Source organism: Canis lupus, chromosome 1 (genome assembly GCF_003254725.2).
Source record: "Canis lupus dingo isolate Sandy chromosome 1, ASM325472v2, whole genome shotgun sequence".
Taxonomy (NCBI): domain Eukaryota; kingdom Metazoa; phylum Chordata; class Mammalia; order Carnivora; family Canidae; genus Canis; species Canis lupus.
This window is the reverse complement of record NC_064243.1, coordinates 14,198,944-14,217,069: the sequence shown is the minus strand read 5'-3', so window position 1 is coordinate 14,217,069 and position 18,126 is coordinate 14,198,944. Positions and strand designations below refer to the sequence as shown.

Sequence of the window (18,126 nt, the reverse complement as noted above, 5' to 3'; positions counted from 1 at the left end):
AAGAAAATGGGTATTTCCTCATTTTTAAGTGGAAGAAAAAGAGATTTAAAAAAGTAAGATGATTGGATATTATAACATGGATTAACTTGGTCATGTTTCTCTAATAGGGTGTGTGTGCATGTACATGCACGCTCCTTAAATATTTTAAACAAGTAGCAATTAGAATTAAGACTTTTGATGACAAGTTGATAAGACAAAATGAGCAACTCCATGGTTAAATTTATGTCTTAGTGGTAGTAGTAGCTTTTTTGTTGTTTGTTTGGGTTTTTTTTTCTTTTTTTTTAAGGAGAATTCTAATCCTACAACTGTATAGATTTAACAGTCAGTGCTTTTGCTGGAACGGAGTATGGGCACTTTTGAAGGAATATCATTAAATAGCATATGTTTAATTCTAAAAAAGCATCGAAACACCAAAGTTAAACTTCAAATTCAGATTTTAACAGGCTGCCCAGGGAAACTAGCCCAAGTGAGTAGTGCATATATAAATAATAGAAAACTCATCACGAGAGCTTTTACAGTATTTAAATTATGAGTAGTGCTAAAGAAGCTAATAGATTTGAAGATAATCAGATTGTTGTGAAATTGAATGTATTAAAAGTGCATGTTTTGAGATTGGGGAAAATCTGGCCAGGATGTCCGCACTGTTTCACCAAAGAACACATTGTTGTCGAAGTTCATTTGCACTTTCTAAAAAAATCGACAGCTCTACCCTTTTTCTCCCTAAGATAGAGAGTGTTAGTCTATATTCTGACAATTGAGAAAACAAATGTTAAACTTCTGAATGACTTCAGCATTAAACTCTGGAATCCCACCAGTCTGGATAGTAACAGAGAAGTTATTCAGAGCTTTCAGGATGTGTTTGGTGGGTCAGTGCTGGTCCACAAATTGCTTGTCACTGCTCTGTAATAGGAGAATAGAAACTGATAGTAGACACTGAGAGTGTGTAGCAGTTTGACATTGCCACACATGATCATATTTTATAAAAGTAATAGTTCACAACACACTAGAAATTTGAAAACCTCCCCACACACCGATGTTTGGGAAGCACTAATCCAGTGCTGCTTCTCATTTTGCACATGAGCACGTGGGGGGCTGGCAGAGGCGAGACACCTTGCTCCAGCCTGTAGTTCTTACAGAAAGAGCAGGCTCCGTGACTCAGCGTCCCCACTCCCAGTCCTGTGTTTTGTGCTATGTCACTTTGGTTTCTTAAAGGGCCTAACTAGTAGAAAAGTTCTCTTTCCCACGTAGTTTTCCACTCTCCTCTTTTTGGGAGAAAAGGAATCCTAATCATTCTGTGTGCTCTGTTTGTTACATTTTTCCTAAAAAGTTAATAATAATGAATGCTTCCTGCAGATAACTTACAATCCTCTCTGAAGACTTCTAAAATATTAGAACACTTAAAAGAAGACAGTTCAGAAGCTTCAAGTCAAGAAGAAGGTAAATGTATATTCATGGGAACAGGCCATTCTGCCTGATTGGGTCACAGGGAGAGGCCAACAGACTGTCAAGACAGGTGAAGGAGCTGAGGAACAGACATCTGGGAACTCGGAGTGTGAGGGCTGGCATTATAAGTAAATGAGGAAAAATAGATTAGTCAGTAAATGATGTTGGCTGGCTTTCCAGTTGAAAAAAAGACTTTATAATTAAATCTCTACTTAAATCATGCACAGAAATTTCAAGTGAATAACAAAATATATGTAGCATATAAACTTCATGTAATAGTAAATTGTAAAAGCGAATTTTGAAATGTTAATAATCTGGGACAAGAAGGCTTTTTTTGACGAAACAGAGCATGCATGACTGTGGAGATCTTTCTAATCTACATTAACTGAACACGAGGCCCAAAAACCAGACAGTTAGAAGACATTTACAGGATATCCACAGTTGAAGAAAGACTACATCCAGACAGTAGAAATATTCTTCCGAAAGTTCAATGAGGACATCAGTCTGATTGGAAATATGGACAAAAGATAAAGATAGTTCAAAGAAGAAGTTTGAATGGCTATTAAATAGTGTTTAGCCTCACAAGTAGTCCAAAAAATGCACACTCTAAAAACAGTAAGATGTCATTTCAGATTGGCCAAGCGTTTTCAAGTCTGACATTACCAAGGATATGAAGTAATGGGAACTGTGATCCACTGCAGATGGGAATATAAATTGGTACAACTCATTTGGACAGAAATTTGACACTATGTAGTGAGGTTGGAAGTAATTAATTTTATGCTACTGCCCGGCAGTTCTGCTGCTATGAAAATTGTTGTCTGTGTGCCCAGGGGATGGAGACTGAAATCCTCACAGCAGCCTTGTGTGTAATAGCAAATACCTGGGTGTTTGTTGTAAGTCTTCATAAAAACACACACTAGAAATATTACAACTAATTTAGCTCTCTGTAGAGGGAGGGAGTTAGTGGAATGGAGGAAGGCCTTCAGTTGTTTCTGTGATATATTTTTGTTTCTTTTCTTTTTTTTTTTTTTTAATTTTTGTTTCTTAATTAAAAGAGGCAAGTATAGTTAACCCTTGAACAACATGCAGGTTAGAGGCACTGACCCCCTCCCCATGCAGGTGAAAATCCGTGTTGAACTTCGACTCTGCCACAACTAAACTATAACTAGCCTGCTCTTTGACTAGAAGCCTTACCAAAAACGTACACTATTAACACATAGTTTGTATTTTAGGTGTGTTTTATACTGTATTCTTATAATAAAGTAGGCTAAAGAAAAGAAAATAATAGGTTTATAGTAGTGTACTTACTCATCAGAAAAAAAATCTGTGAGAGGACCCTCACAATTCAAACCCATGTTGTTCAAGGGTCAAGCTGAATAGAGAGATCTGAAATGGTATATTGGCGTTTCTTACATTAATAGATGCACATCTTTTGAATGTTTGAGACACTTCATTTTTTTAATGGTTAAAAAAAGAGCCTGAAATGGCAGCTTCTTGTTTTGCAGTGGCACATCATAGCGAAATTCCATAATTTTTAGACCAAACCGATTTGCTCTTGGGTGGACCATATTTGAGAGGATATTTAAGAAAATTCAGTGGTCCTGTGTGTCTTTGAAAAATTGCCTCTTTAAGGAATTTTCTGTGAAAAATGCTTATAAGTGTTCTGCACGGTCTGTTGATGCTGTCATGGTCACATAAATTAGTTGCATCATCCTTTTGGATTTTTGCAGAAGCATTTGGTATAATGAACTGTTTTTTCCTCTACTGTAGATGTGTTACAGCACACCATAATCCACAAGAAACATACCGGGAAAAGTCCCCTTGTGAAGTACGTATCTAATTTCTAAAACGTAAATGTCTTTGTGCATTTTTTAATTAATTGACTGTGTCACATTTGCTTTAAGTACTGATACTTTTGGCTACAAGTCTGCCATTTTACTATTGGCTTGTTATTTGGCCTTTTCTGTATTACCTTCCTTTTCTCTCCTTTCTTGCTTTAGGGGTGGTTTTTATTCTGCTTTCCTCTTCTCTTAACCTTGATTGTTATAGATCGTGTTCCCTTCTTCTCGTGGTTACCCTAGAGATTGTATTTTACATCTTTAACTTACTAAAAGTCTCGTACCAGTTGTGCTCGTACCACTTCCCCCATGAGGACCTTTAATCACTGTCACCCCCCTTACGTTCTCCCTGTATCAACTATAAATGTCATATTTACGTGTCGTCGTTCTCTCTGTATTTCGACCTCATGAAATCTCTCTTCACTTGTCAGATTTTACCATTCCAGTGCCCTTCCTTCCCCACATGCCTTAGCATCCTTCTGTGATTGTTTTCCTTCTAGCTGAAGAACACTGAGTATTTCCAAAGTCATACCTGCCCGTAACGCCATCACTTTTATTTTTGCCTGGAAAAAAATGCTTATTTTGCCTTCAGTTTTGCTGGATGTAGGATCTTACGTTGGCAGTTACTTCCTGTGAGCTCTGAAACTCAGGTTTTCCTGTCTTCCTGTTTAATGCATTTGCTCCCTTGCCTCATGTCCTCTCGGCCCACCTCTGCCTCCCCTCACATTCCTCCTGTCCTACCTAAGCTGCAGGATGTGCTGCCTTCTGCCTCAGAGCCCTGGCTGATGATTCTGGGGACCTAATTGGCCCTCCCCAGAAATGCAAGTCAGTTTGCTCCAGTAATCCGCACTCAACCAACCAATGGGGGAGCTCTGGCTCCCTGTCCTTTGGATAGATGATTATTGTAGGAGGTCCCATCCAGTACTGAGGTCTCCCTCAGTAAGGGACCCTTACATTGGTGTTTCCTCTTTTCCTATGTATTCTGTGCGCTCGTCGTGCCTGCTTCCTGGAGTCACCTCCCGTATCAGCTGTGTTATCCCAGATTCTACTTTTTTTATACAGGGACTAAAAAAAGACAGCTGGCGGGCAGCCCCGGTGGCTCAGTGGTTTAGCGCCGTCTTCAGCCTAGGGCGTGATCCTGGAGACCTGGGATCAAGTCCCATGTCAGGCTCCCTGCATGGAGCCTGTTTCTCCCTCTGCCTGTGTCTCTGCCTCTCTCTCTGTGTGTCTCTCATGAATAAATAAATAAAATTTATATATATAAAAAAAAAGACAGCTGGCATTCATTGTTCAGTCTTACTGTTGATCTTTGGAAGTTGGTGTGCTTTTCAAACTGATTGCTTTTTAAGATTTCCTCATTGGTTTTCAGCACTTTGCCTAGGATGTGTTTGTAGCTGCCTTAGAATGAATTCTTCTCAAGTCTAAAGCCTGATACTTTTTGGGTTTAGAGAAGTCCAAGCCATTCTCTCTTCAGATGTTGCTTCTGCTTGATTCTCTTGTTTTCTCCTCTGAGACCTGGACTACTCTGGATGTTACACTTTGCCCCGTGTGTCTCATAAACTTCTCTGTTCTCTCATGGTTTCTTCCTCTCGGTGCTCTGGTCTAGTTTCTTCTGACCACAGTTCCTCCTCACTGATTTTGTTCATCTGTTTCCATCCATTGAGTTCCTAATTTGTTTCTTTTACAGTTCCAGAGCTTAAATTTGGTTCTTTTTTATATTTTCCAGGACTCTTCCAAAATTTCCCATCAGTGATGTGTTTAAGCACTGTTATTTTAAAGGCTTTGCCCAGTACCTTCCTTCTCTGGATTCTTTTTGGGTCTATTTCTGTTGTCTGTTTTTTTCGGTTTTTGGTCACATCCTCCTATCCTTTTACATGCCTGAGATATACACAGTACTAGTCAGTGATCCTTGCAAAACTGGGGCTACACACTGGGTGTAAGTGATACGGGATGACTGTGGCAGAGAGTCTGAAGACAACGTGCATTTGTTACTAATTTCCTGAGAGATAGGTATTATTAATAGATAAGATAGCTGTGCAATAGTTTATTCTCATAGTATACTTTTTTTTCCCTTAGAGATCTCACTAGGCATTTTGTAAAAAAAACAAACAAACAAAAAAACTGAGAAAAGGGTTGCTATAGCTTCTTCGTTATATGATATAGTGGGTTTGTTTATTGAGGATAGATTTTCATACTCCTATAAACTTTCTCTGTAGCACTATTGGTACAAGTTGTTCTCCATTGGATGGGCTCACCATGCAATATTCTGAACAGAATGGAATAGTGGATTGGAGAAAGCAAAGCTGTCCCACCATTCAGCACCCGGAGCACTGTGTGGCCTTAGCTGACCAGGTATTTGAGGCTTTGGTTTTTGTCTTTGTGCATTGCTGCTCTGTAAGAGTCAAGTTCTCTGTGCATTAGTATGTCAGATAGTGTAAGTGTTGGACTTTAAACTTAACTGAAATACGGTCTGAGCTCTTTTGGGACCTAAAAAAAATACCTTTTATTTGCTCAAAAATTTGGTACATTTTGCTCAAAAATTTGGTACATTTTGATATGAATCCTATGGTGTTTATTCCAACCAGGGATAAGTTAAATTGTTTTGCTAATTCTTTTGCATTTGAAATAATTATTCATATTTCCATCACTATCTTGCTGTCGTGATGTGAATTTTGAAACCGACCTTCCTTCATGGATCGTTAGGGCAGTTTCCCCACACTCCTGAATGTAATTAGGAAATATTTGCTTTCTTAGGAGTTGGCGTAATCAAAGTGCAGAATGCTCTCAAGTGTGATTGTTAGGTACCTTAGCACCACAGATATAGGGGAATGCTTACCACTGCAGCTGTGGAGAGAACTTTTTTCTGGAAAATTAACCTGATTTTTATTTCTGGCCAACACTCAGATCCAAATGTTAACCTTTACTGCAATGCCTTCTTAAAAACCAAAGCATTGAAGCATACTTGGAGAAATTGTATGTCACTTTGGTCATACTTAATGGCCTGTTTTCAGAGTCCATGTGATTATACCTTCTCTCTACTTCAGTGCCTACACCTTCCCTTCTTAAAGTCGACAAAACTGTTTTTGCAGTTTTAAAAACCTGAATGTTAGAATACTGTTGAAGGTGTAGCAAATACCAGTTGTAGCAAAAACACTTGTGTTTAATTTTGTGGTCAGAAGAAAGAATCCAGGTCCATTTTAAAAGCAAAATACAAAATAGATTTTTTTTTTAGATCAGTATTATTTTGCAGAGAATGTGCAAATTTTAGTGATCCAGGTAGGTAGCTTCAGGAAATAGGTTAGAAATCAGAATTTATTAGAATATACAACCGGCAAGGTGTCACTTTAATGTTTGATCTCAGAATAGAAGGGTAACTAACTACACAAGTATGGTTTAGTTTTCATCTGTGTGTCTTCTCTTTATTCTTTCCATTAGCATTCAACTGAAAAACGAGGCTTATCATCAATAAATAAGAAGAAAGGAAAGCCACAAATAGAAAAGTAGGTTCAATTTAATGTTTCCAGTAATAGAAATTGGTAAGAATGCAACAATGTAGGATTTGACTATGGGTATGTCTAATTTATATTATATAGAGTATTTTTCTTTTAGTTTTCCTCCTATTTTTACTTCTAGGCTTAATTCTTCAAAATTCAAAATCAACAAATGCAGATGATTGAAATGAAGCTATTGCCAAATATATTCAGTTTGGAGGGGCACAGAACTCTCAGAACTGTACACTAAAGGGATGAATCTTGCATTTAGATTATACCTTGCTAAATTTTTTTTTATTATAAAAAATTGAGAATTTTAGTTACACTACTTACTGTGTTCTCCAGAGAACCTTATAAAACGTGTTGGGTAATGTATATACTTTTGGTTTAGGGAGAAAATGAAGAAAACTGACAACAGATTGAATAGTAGAATAAATGGTATTAGACTCTCCACTTCTCAGCATGCACCTGGTGGTTCTGTGAAAGGTAAGAAAGTTTTTCTTTGAAATCCCCATCAAATACATATACTTAGCATGATACCTATCACAGTAGGTATTGAACTATTGTGTCAAATCCTGATATACTTTGATCCTGCACTGATGCAGATAGCAATTTCTGAATTAAACCATTCCAGAGTATTGATGGAGTTAATTCAGGAAGTGGGATTCAGCTGGGAGGTCAAGCTTTTCCTTTGCCACAGTTCTACCTACCCACCTTCTCCTTCCTCTGGTAGCAGCCGGCTGCTCATTTGTTGCTTCTCAAAGCTGATCCCTGCTCCAGAGCAAAGGTCCAGGACCTGGCAGATCTTTTCTGCCCTCATGGAAGCCTGTCCTTGTTCTTGTGTAAAGTCATTTTTTAGAATCTTGTTTCATGTTTTAGTGCTGATTCTTTGGAGGGGGTGGGGGTGGTTATGGAGCTTTAAGGGAATTCAGACACCAGATTTTTATTATATTAGATTTGATTAGTTTTCATTTATCCACTTTTAAGAGCTCTTCTTGGTTTTGTATTCATTTGAGAAATGTCCTTTCTGCTGGTTCATTGATAACTTTTCTGTCATGTTTACTATTAATAATAAAGATAAAAGAGAAGAAAAGCCCATAGATTTCTAGGAGAAGGTTTTTTGTTCATGAGTGTACCTAATGCATTTGTCGATTGCACTGATCTCACAAATGAAGGACTTTTTAAATTTAAATTTTATCCAAGTATTAGCACATTCAGAGTGATACAACATAAATAACCAGAATATATATATAGTTTTTATGAAGTGTGCTTTTAAACCAGGTATTTATTCAGAGAGATTGAACATTGATACAGGAAATATGGTTGCATTTTGACTTTAAAATCATCTGGCCAACTCACTGAATTAACTGTCTTTGGGGGAATAAAATGACATGGAAAAAAAAACCACGTCATTGATGAGTTAATTGTAACACTTAACTATCTTTGAGGTTTCCTGTGGTGGTGGCAGCTAAAAGGAGGAGGAAAGCTAAAATAAGAATGACGAAAGGTCTCTGTCAATAGAGGGTTGGAAATTCCTTCCGGCACATCTCCCTGGTCTGTTCTTCCTCCAGAGCATTTTCTACACTGCCCGCATGTTGATCTCCTCGATCCCTTACTAAATTGGGTCATTTCCCAGTCAAAATTTCTGTCAAATAGTCCCACCCTCAAAAGGTTGCTCCGTCTCTCATCTGTCATTTAATTTGGGAGCTGCTGCCCCCCGAAGAAGCATGCAGTTCTTTCCTCTTCAGCTTTGCATTTACAGAGTTGTTCTATGGACTTTGCTCTCACACACCTATGGGGTTGAATCTTGTACTTACCTAGTTGTGGAAATGTGTGGCCTCTCTGAAACCTGATTTTTCTCATTGACAAAACCTCCCTCCCTAGAGTGAAAAAATTAAGTATGGTTACATCTGAACCAGCATCTCCCCATTGCTGAGCACACAGGTGTTTAATAATTTAGTTCCTTCTCCCTAGTCAAAGACAGAAGAAAACATATACTGTGTGGGTTATGAAGAACTTTGGCTCTTCATTTTCCAATATTCTGAAAATACAATCTCAGGATTTTTTATTAAAATAAACTTTATTCTCAGTCATGAATTGTGACTACTAATCAAACATCCCATTGATGTCAAATGTAGCTCAGATGTTGCCAACTCCAATTTAAAAAAAAAACCTCTGTTTATTTATGTCCCTTTGAGATAGTAGGGTATGAAGAAGGAATTACTTCTAAGCGTTCAGTAAACTCAAGATGTATGAAAGATTTTTTTTTTCTTTATGGAACAAGTCCTGAGTGTCATAAAGTGTAGACGCTGTCTTGAAGTTGAAAATACCAGGTCCTTCTAATGTGTATGTTGTCGGTATCTTTCAGTAAATAAGAGAAGTATCACTTTTTTTTAATCTTAAGGTTTAACTTCTATTTTGCATAACAATACATTTCTAGAATTCCATATTCTAAAGATACAAAAGGGAACAAGAGAAGTCCCTTACTATCTCCCCCTTCATGTTGTGTCCTCCCCAGAAACCAGGCAGTCCTGTTTATCATCTGTATTCTTCGTGGCATATTTGCTTTTAACACCTCCAGCTTTAAATCTCTCTACTAAAAGGACTCGTGCTTTCCTTTATTTGCGTCATTAAGAACTTTGTCCCAGTGTATCACCTGTGTTTCCTCCACCCCATTCTTGTGCTGCAGATGATGGCAGCAAAAACTTAGGGGGCCCATGAGATAGTTGACCTCTCAGTAATTCTTTTTTTTTTTTTTTTTTTTTTAGTAATTCTTTTAAGAGATTTCAGAGGCTTAAAAATCTCCAGCTTCCTTTAATAACCCACTGTGGTCCTATCATGTGATGTACCTACATGGTTCTTTAGTCCACCTTTCTTCTGTTTGTTCATACATTCTCATAACCAGGATTTCATTGTTAGAATAGTGGCTAATATTGTAAGTTTCTGCGTTTTGTCCTCTTCATAATGTGCAAAACCTTTTACCCTTTGAGACCTAACAAAGTGTATGCTTCTGTTTGAAAGGACAGTGAGTGGACCATCCTTTGACATAATTGTTTCATCCTCCCTGTCCAAACTTCCTGATTCCAGACCATCACCTATTCTTTTTTTAAAATATTTATTTATTCATGAGATACATACACACACACACACACACACACACACACACACACACACACAAACACACAGGCAGAGACATAGGCAGAAGGAGAAGCAGGCTCCATGCAGGGAACCCGACGTGGGACTCAATCCTGGGTCTCTAGGATCACGTCCTGCCTGGGCTGAAGGCAGCGCTAAACTGCTGAGCCACCCTGGCTGCCCAATCACATAATTTCTGATGAGAAAAATTCCAAAGAAACTGCACCTGCTGGATCATTAAAAAGGGAATTATGTTTAGTATAGATTTAGATTTATGGATTTAGATATTTGAAAACTGCAAATTATTTATTTGATAATTTGGAGATTAGAATACTTACTAGCTTCATTATCTAGAGTAAATCATTCTATAAATTGTCATTTGGAGAAATTGCTGCCACGGTTCTTATAGGTTTAGTTTTCATTAGTCCAGTTTAATGCCAGACTGTTTGGCCACTGTGACACATTAAATGGTCTTCAGATCACCATTACTGGTGACTTGCATCCCTTTCCCTAGTCGTGTTGTGACTGGTAATGCAAAACCCATTACCGCGTATAAATATACTCCAGATTACTTTTCTGTAAAATTATTACTTGCCCAAGTAACTCCTCTGCCATGTTTTTGTTTTTGTTTTTGTTTTTGTTTTTACGGTCCCATGAGATTTTATGCAGTTTTCCTTTGGCAGTTTGGCATTTTATTACCCAAAGGCAATTAGTAACATCTGCATTCTTGAGGACTTTTTTCTTTAGTATCTCCTCACCATTTGAGTCCTTGGGCTAGGCAAGGTCATGCGTAACAGTACTAACACTGTTATAAATTTAATATATTCAAAAGACACAGATTAGTCAGCTAGCATATTCATTACACAAAGCACATCTTTTTTTCTAACATGTATTTTGTCCAAGTGATTACCTTTTGTTGCTTCTACCAGATTGGCGTAGAAATGGTTCACTCATCTATATAGTACTAGAATCCCTCTAGAATTCCTTATATGAGGACTTATATACTAAACATGTGTTCAGTGCTTGCTGCAAGACAGAAGCTATGTTAGCTCCTGGGTTTACAGAAATGAATAAAACAGTTATCTAAGTGTGGGCCAGTGTAGGAATGTCCAGTACTAGGTATACCGATAATCTTTTCTCTGTGCTCAAAACACATAAAGCCAATTGGTCATGGCAGGTTCTGTATGACACCCCCTACCCCACCTTGTTGCAGGCTTGGCTTCTGGGCAGAACTCAAGGGGCTACTCAGTCTACTAGACGGGAAGTATTTAACTTTTTTTAAATACTCAGGCATAGTGATTTAATTGAATAAGCATTTTTGATGGTTCCATTCTTAAGCTCTATTAAAGAGTGAATTTTCCAACAAGCTCTGAGAATTTAAGATATCTAGGGTTAGAAAATGGCTCAATGTGCTGTTATTGAGCAGGCCCTACAAAGAACCTTAACTCTGATTTTTTAAAGTAAGATTGACTTGTTCCTCTGCCTTTATTTTAAGAGTGTATTTATTATTCAATTATTTTCAATTAAAACTGTTTTAATACTGAATTTTTCCTAGGTCAAGGACAAGCCTTTTAGGTGCTTTTAGAAAAACTGAAAAAGAAAACAAATTTTACAGCTATAACTACTTCTAATGGTTCAATTAAGAAATTAATTTAACTACTTAACGTGATTTTTAAAAGATAGAATTTTTATTTTTAGATGTGAATTTGGACATTGGATCTGGACATGACACATGTGGGGAAACCTCTTCAGAGAGTTACAGTTCTCCCTCTAGCCCACGACATGATGGAAGAGAAAGCTTTGAAAGTGAAGAAGAAAAAGACAGAGGTTTGCTCTCTGGAAGGGATATGGGGGTGGCAGAGGAAAATGTGTGTTGTCTCTTAAAAGCAGTCAAACATAAGTAATTTTTGTTCCCATAAATGTCATTATTGATTTTAAATTTAACTGGTATAAAGGGTGTCTTATGGACCACTGACTTGGCATTTCCTAGCAATGTTGATTTTTTTAAAGCTTATTTCCCTGCATATGAAATTAAGTGGAAAGAAAACAATCATGGTAAAATGGAGTTCAGTATAGAAAGATTGAAAGTGTGTGTGTTGCTAGAGGTACATATTTATAATTTATATATCTTCCTGATGTATCAATCCTTTTATCATTATTAAAATATCCTTTTTCTTTGTCTCTAATAACAGTTTTTGCCTTAAAGTCTATTTTATCTGAGAATAATGTAACCACTCTAGCTCTCTCTTGGGTATTATTTGCAGGATACTTCTTTTTTTTGTTCTTTTACTTTAAGCCTATACGTGTCTTTGAATCTAAAACGTATCTCTTACAGACAGCATGTGGTTGTATTATGGCTTTTTAGCCATTCTGCCCATTTCTGCCATTTGAGCAGAGTGTTTAATCCATTTGATTTTACTGTAATTACGGATAATGTAGGATTCACATCTGCCATTTTGCCCTTTGTTTTCTGCATGTATTGTGTCTTCAGTTCCTCCTTAAAGAGAAGCTCAGAGTCAGCCAAAATTGAGAGTGCAGGCTTTCTCAGGTCTTTCCCAGGCTTACATACAGCCCTAGACATAAGCATGGCCTCTAGATTTTCAGGAATGTGTGAAAGCTTTTCAAAGCTCCCTGTGGGGGGGGGGGGGGGGAGCTCCCTGTGGACATCTCATTCTTTAGGTTTTTTTTCTTTTACGGTTTTTTTAGTCAGCTTATTAGCCCCAACTGGTAATGCTGCCTCAGGTGGCCAGGTTGTTAAGCATTTGCTGCTGATTGATTGTGACAAATGCCCTGTGGTAAGCAGCTATTAACATAGAATGAGCTCAAAACTACTAGACCAACAGGGAGATTTCTTTGGGGATAGGGCTTTTAGATAGCCCCAAACCCATGCTTCTTCTAGTGGCTGCTAGGTTGCTCATTTATATGGCTACTGTAGGTGTAAAAGTTTTCATTTGTAAAGCTACTTCTGAGCTGGAGAAAAGTACACTGAAATTAGGGCAAAGTAAAATGCCACAGCACTCACTATTCTTAAGAGATTCAAAGGCTTTTCTAGAATAAACACTCCGATTCCTGTAAGCCTTTAGTTAATTTCCAGACTTCTGAAGAGGCAATTTTGACAGTTTTTTCAGGATTCTTGTTCCTTTTATGCAGGAGTAGAGTGTCAGAGATCCTTACCCTACCGTTCTGGAAATGAGATCTCAAAAAGTGTATGTTGAATGAGGATATCATTCTTTACACATGATAAAGACATCTGATTGGTAACATCTTGGTTTTAAACACCATGCTAGTGGGAAGTATTAATAATGATTTTTCTTGGGCCACAAAGATCTATAGAGAGCCTTAGACCACAGCATTTCAGCCATGTGTGGCCTCTTCCTGGGCCGTGTATAGCTCTTTCCCAGACCTTAGCTTCTGTGTTAGAGTATCAGGCCATGTCTTAGGGAGCTTTGGCAGTAATGCTGCTGCATCTTGTACAATTAAAGTCAGTCTTTACTGTGCACTTGTTTTGAAGTCCTATAAAATGTAGTGTATAGTGACTCTACCACCAGTTCTAATCTGAGGCAGTAGTACTATTCTAATCTGCATTTTCCTCATGAAAAAGAAAAAAAAAATGGAAATAATTGCCCAGAGTTCTTAATGAAGGTTAAATGAGAGAATGTTGATGCCTTGTCCAGAATAGAATAGCTTTCAGTGTGTTTGATTTCACATGCTATGCTTGATTCTGTAGGATGTACTAAATAATAATCCTGGGGCTATTAGGCTAATAGTGCATACTTGGCCTCTTTGTCAGAATTGTTAGGAGTACATCTGTACACTTGGGCTATTTTGCAGCCTCCCCTTCCTGTCAGATAGGGTGAGTTGGTGGCCTGGATGGAGGAATTTGCCCTTTTTCAGATAGGCTCAGTTATCAAGTGACTAAATTGAGCCTTCCTTAAATGAAGAATCATTTGTGATATCTAAAACCAGCAGGAGGAAAATATCCACTGTGGTAAAAAGCTTTAATCATTTTTAGAAATTTGAGGGTATGAAAAGGTTGCTTTAAAAAGCATGTGACTTTGTTGTTGTTCTGTTGTTCATAATGGGGTTTTTGTTTTGTGAGACTTCATACTTTTGAAAGCCAAAGCAAAAAAGGGAGAGACCATCTCTAATTAGCTAGATTAGTCCTTAACAATGCTCAGAAAACCATTTGGGATCATTTAAATTCATGAGGCCGTTTGCTGTGACTTAAGATTTAAAGACAGCCCAATTTATACGGAAATTTAGTTAAATACCTGAAAAATGATTATGTACATTGTCTTTGGACTTACATGTTTAACTGTGTATTCCTATGATGGTTACAGATACAGATAAAATGCCTTGAATAAGTTACTAGTTTTGGGATACTTTTTGTTTTGAAACATTTAGCAAGGAACCACCTCAGTTATTAAGGGAAGTTTATGCTAGAACCACTTACTCATAAATTGAACCTCTTCTTTCTAGATTATAATAGAGTTAGTAACACTGTTGACATTCCGTGTAACTAAGCAGGTTCTGTTTAACCTTTCTTGAGGTAGGCTACTACTATTTATTTTGAGTATTGTTTCCAAACTTTTTAACATCCTCATTGACTATAGCTAGTTGTTACCTTAATATATGTAAACATTTTAAGCAGTGATATAGTTCTGCTTGTATTTATGAGCAAAAAAGATATTAAAATAGGCACTACATTTAATTGCATGGTCTTCCTACATATTATTGCAGTATTTGGGTTTATGATATCTACAAATTATGAACTAGACTTCTTTTGCCCTTTTTATACCAGAAGTCAGGAAGCCAGGGGAAATCTAGATTGAAGCTATTTCTGTATACAAGCATAAGAGTGACTGCAGCAATAACACCATATGAAGTGTAATTTTGTATTTGCCTCTTTGCTTTTCTGTCATGGGAGAAGTGGCAGTGCTCTTACGTTTGTGTTGCTGCCTGTTTTCTAACACCGTTTGTTTTAGGACTTTAATAACAGTAACTTTACATTTTCTTTTCCCCCTGAAATAAAAGTAAGAATATTTATTCCATTCTCTTCCGTTCCCTATCTCTAGATATTTGGGTTGAGGGATAATCTTGTGACTGGGCTCCTTTACGTTGTATCATGTGTGTGAGACACACATGAAGACCTTGGGTTGGGCAGTGCAGAATACATATCAAGTGAATTGCCTAAAATTGATAAGATTCAATCCTTTTCTCAATAATAAGGTGGTCTTAAATAAATCTCAGTGTTTATATTGTACTTCATTCAGGCTCCAGTTAAACTTTTGTTGCTCATTTCTCCATGGATTTTTTTTTTATTATTAAAGACTTAATTTCCTTAGAGAAGTTTTAGCTTTACAATAAAATGAAGAGGAAGGTACAGAGATTTCCCATGTACTTCTGCTGCCACGTGTGTAGCCCACCCCGTTAGCAGCACTCACTAGAGCACTACAGTTTTTACCAATTATGAACCTCCATTGATACGTTATTATCACCCGGCGCCCATTATACAAATGTATAATACTTTGTATTTTTGTATTTTCCATTACAGTGTCATACAGATCATTTCACTGCCCTGAAGTCCCCTGTACCTTTTTGTCTCTGCCCCCAACTCCCCATCCTTGGCAACCACTGGTCTTTTTATCATCACCACGGTGTTGCCTTTTCCAAAATCTGTACATTTTTTAAACAAAGTCCATAGAAAGCTGGAAATTAAACGAAAGTCAGCTTGGTGATCAGGAAACCGAGGGACATATTTCCTTGTTTCAAACTGCAGAGTTCATTTTAGATATACTTAAAATTTGGGCCATCTGGGTGGCTCAGTCAGTTAAGTGTCAACTCTTGATCTCAGCTCAGAACTTGATCCTCGGGGTCATGAGTTCAAGCCCTGTGTTTGGCTCCACACTGGGCGTGGAATCTACTTTAATTAAAAAAAAAAATAGATACACTTAGAATTGATTTCTAGCAAGAGTTGGGAGTTATGCATGCTCTAACATCTGTTTGTATTTGTTTCCCTTAGACACAGACAGCAATTCTGAGGATTCTGGGAATCCGTCAACAACCCGGTTTACAGGCTATGGTTCTGTCAACCAGACCGTCACTGTCAAGCCACCTGTTCAGATTGCTTCATTAGGAAGCGACAACGGAGGCCTTTTAGAAGATCCCCTAAATGCACCCAAGTATCAGCATATTTCTTTTATGCCAACTTTACACTGTGTCATGCACAATGGTGCCCAGAAGTCTGACGTGGTCGTTCCTCCACCCAAATCGGCTGATGGCAAGACGATAGGGATGCTCGTTCCCAGTCCCGTTGCTATTTCTGCAATAAGGGAATCCACAAATTCTACCCCCGTTGGAATCCTGGGACCGACAGCTTCTACTGGAGAGTCAGAGAAACACCTTGAATTACTGGCTTCCCCGTTACCCCTCCCGTCAGCGTTCCTCCCCCACAGCAGCGCCCCCGCTTTACACCTCACGATTCAGAGGCTCAAGCTGGCGCCACCGCAGGGGTCTTCCGAGAGCTGCCCAGTGAACATCCCGCAGCAGGCCCCCGCAAGTCTGAGCCTCGGGTCACCAAGCACTGCCTTTCTTCCCGTCCACAGCCCAGGGACCTTCCCGGGCTCTCCTGTTGCTACCACGGACCCCATCACAAAATCCGCATCCCAAGTGGTAGGACTAAATCAAATGGTGCCTCAAATCGAGGGAAGCACTGGGACCGTCCCTCAGCCTGCCAATGTGAAGGTAGTTCTCCCAGCAGCCGGCCTGTCAGCCGCCCAGCCACCAGCTTCCTACACCCTGCCAGGCTCCCCCCTCGCCGCCGGCGTGCTGCCCGGCCAGAGTTCCAGCGTGCTCAGCCCCGCGGCCACGTCGGCCCCGAGCCAGGCCCCGGCCACCGGGCAGCCCGCCGTGCCCACCCACACCCCGGGCCCCGCCCCCAGCCCCAGCCCCGCCCTGACCCACAGCACCGCGCAGAGCGACAGCACGTCGTACATCAGCGCGGTGGGCAGCACGAACGCTAACGGGACGGTCCTGCCGCCACAGCAGCAGCTGGGCTCGGGGCCTTGCGGCTCCTGTGGGCGAAGGTGCAGCTGTGGGACCAACGGAAACCTTCAGCTAAATAGTTACTATTACCCCAATCCGATGCCCGGACCAATGTACCGAGTCCCGTCGTTCTTTACTCTGCCATCCATCTGCAATGGCAGCTACCTCAACCAAGCACATCAGAGCAACGGAAACCAACTTCCTTTTTTTCTGCCTCAGACTCCTTATGCAAACGGACTGGTGCATGACCCAGTCATGGGGAGCCAAGCCAACTACGGCATGCAGCAGATGGCGGGATTTGGGCGGTTCTATCCTGTGTACCCAGCACCGAACGTAGTTGCCAACGCGAGCGGCTCGGGGCCCAAGAAGAACGGGAACGTGTCATGTTACAACTGTGGTGTGAGCGGACACTACGCACAGGAGTGCAAGCAGTCGTCCATGGAGGCCAGTCAACAAGGTAATCATGAGAGCTCCCAGAGGACTTGTTTTTGAATGTGCCCGTCCCCCCCACCTTACCGAGCACGGTCATCCTGTTGTGGCAGAAAGAGCTGGCGTGTGTTCATTGACCGATGATGTGCTTTCAGTGACAAATCTGAAAATGCAGATGGGAAAACCTAGCGTAGACCCAGGTCACACAGCACGAGGAAGTTGAGAGGAATTCAGTTTCCAAGGAAGGCACAATAAACCACTAAGGCACTTTGGAAGGAATATGACGGGAGTTTGCGTTATATAATGTCAAATCTCTTGCTTGCAGCACTTTTTTTTTTTTAAGCTACAATCCCGTTTCATAGAATATGCAAAATTTTTAAATACAGAAGAAGTAGGAAGTGATGCAGGCATCTGACACGTAGGATTTTTAGTTACTCTTTAGTCCATCCATGCGTAGCCAGCTGGCCTCATGCACATTCCCTCATGGTGCCCTTTTCCCTCCCAGCAGATGCTTAAAAAATGCTACTGCATTTTCAGGAACAAAATATTTAAGCACTGGCTTGGGAGCAAGGGAATTATTTGAACTCTGCTTAATGTCATTACCGCCAGAAACAAGAAAATGTTCTTAAATGAGTATGAGTAAGATGGCAAGTTCAGCAGAGGAGATGTCAGACTGTTACCTTGCCCTTGGATTTTGCTTTTGTCATTTTGCCAAATCTCATCCAGGGGGAAAACAAAGTCTTGAG

The 18,126-nt window shown here is 39.5% G+C and overlaps 1 protein-coding gene across 6 annotated transcripts in view; it reads left to right on the top strand.

Moving 5' to 3' along the window:
* The window catches only part of ZCCHC2 (zinc finger CCHC-type containing 2), a 63,641-nt gene that overhangs the window by 37,817 nt on the left and 7,698 nt on the right, over positions 1–18,126 (top strand). For 5 of the 6 annotated variants that reach the window (XR_007411905.1, XR_007411904.1, XR_007411903.1 and 2 more), the window contains exons 7-13: positions 1,354–1,437; positions 3,214–3,271; positions 5,498–5,633; positions 6,717–6,781; positions 7,164–7,258; positions 11,606–11,734; positions 15,930–17,408. Coding sequence is in view for 2 of the 6 variants with exons in the window: in XM_025422103.3 (XP_025277888.1) it covers positions 1,354–1,437; positions 3,214–3,271; positions 5,498–5,633; positions 6,717–6,781; positions 7,164–7,258; positions 11,606–11,734; positions 15,930–17,408 (2,046 nt within the window). In the remaining 4 variants the exon portion in view is untranslated. The remainder of the gene's footprint in view (positions 1–1,353; positions 1,438–3,213; positions 3,272–5,497; positions 5,634–6,716; positions 6,782–7,163; positions 7,259–11,605; positions 11,735–15,929; positions 17,409–18,126) is intronic. The other variant, XM_049112265.1, reaches the window with a different exon arrangement.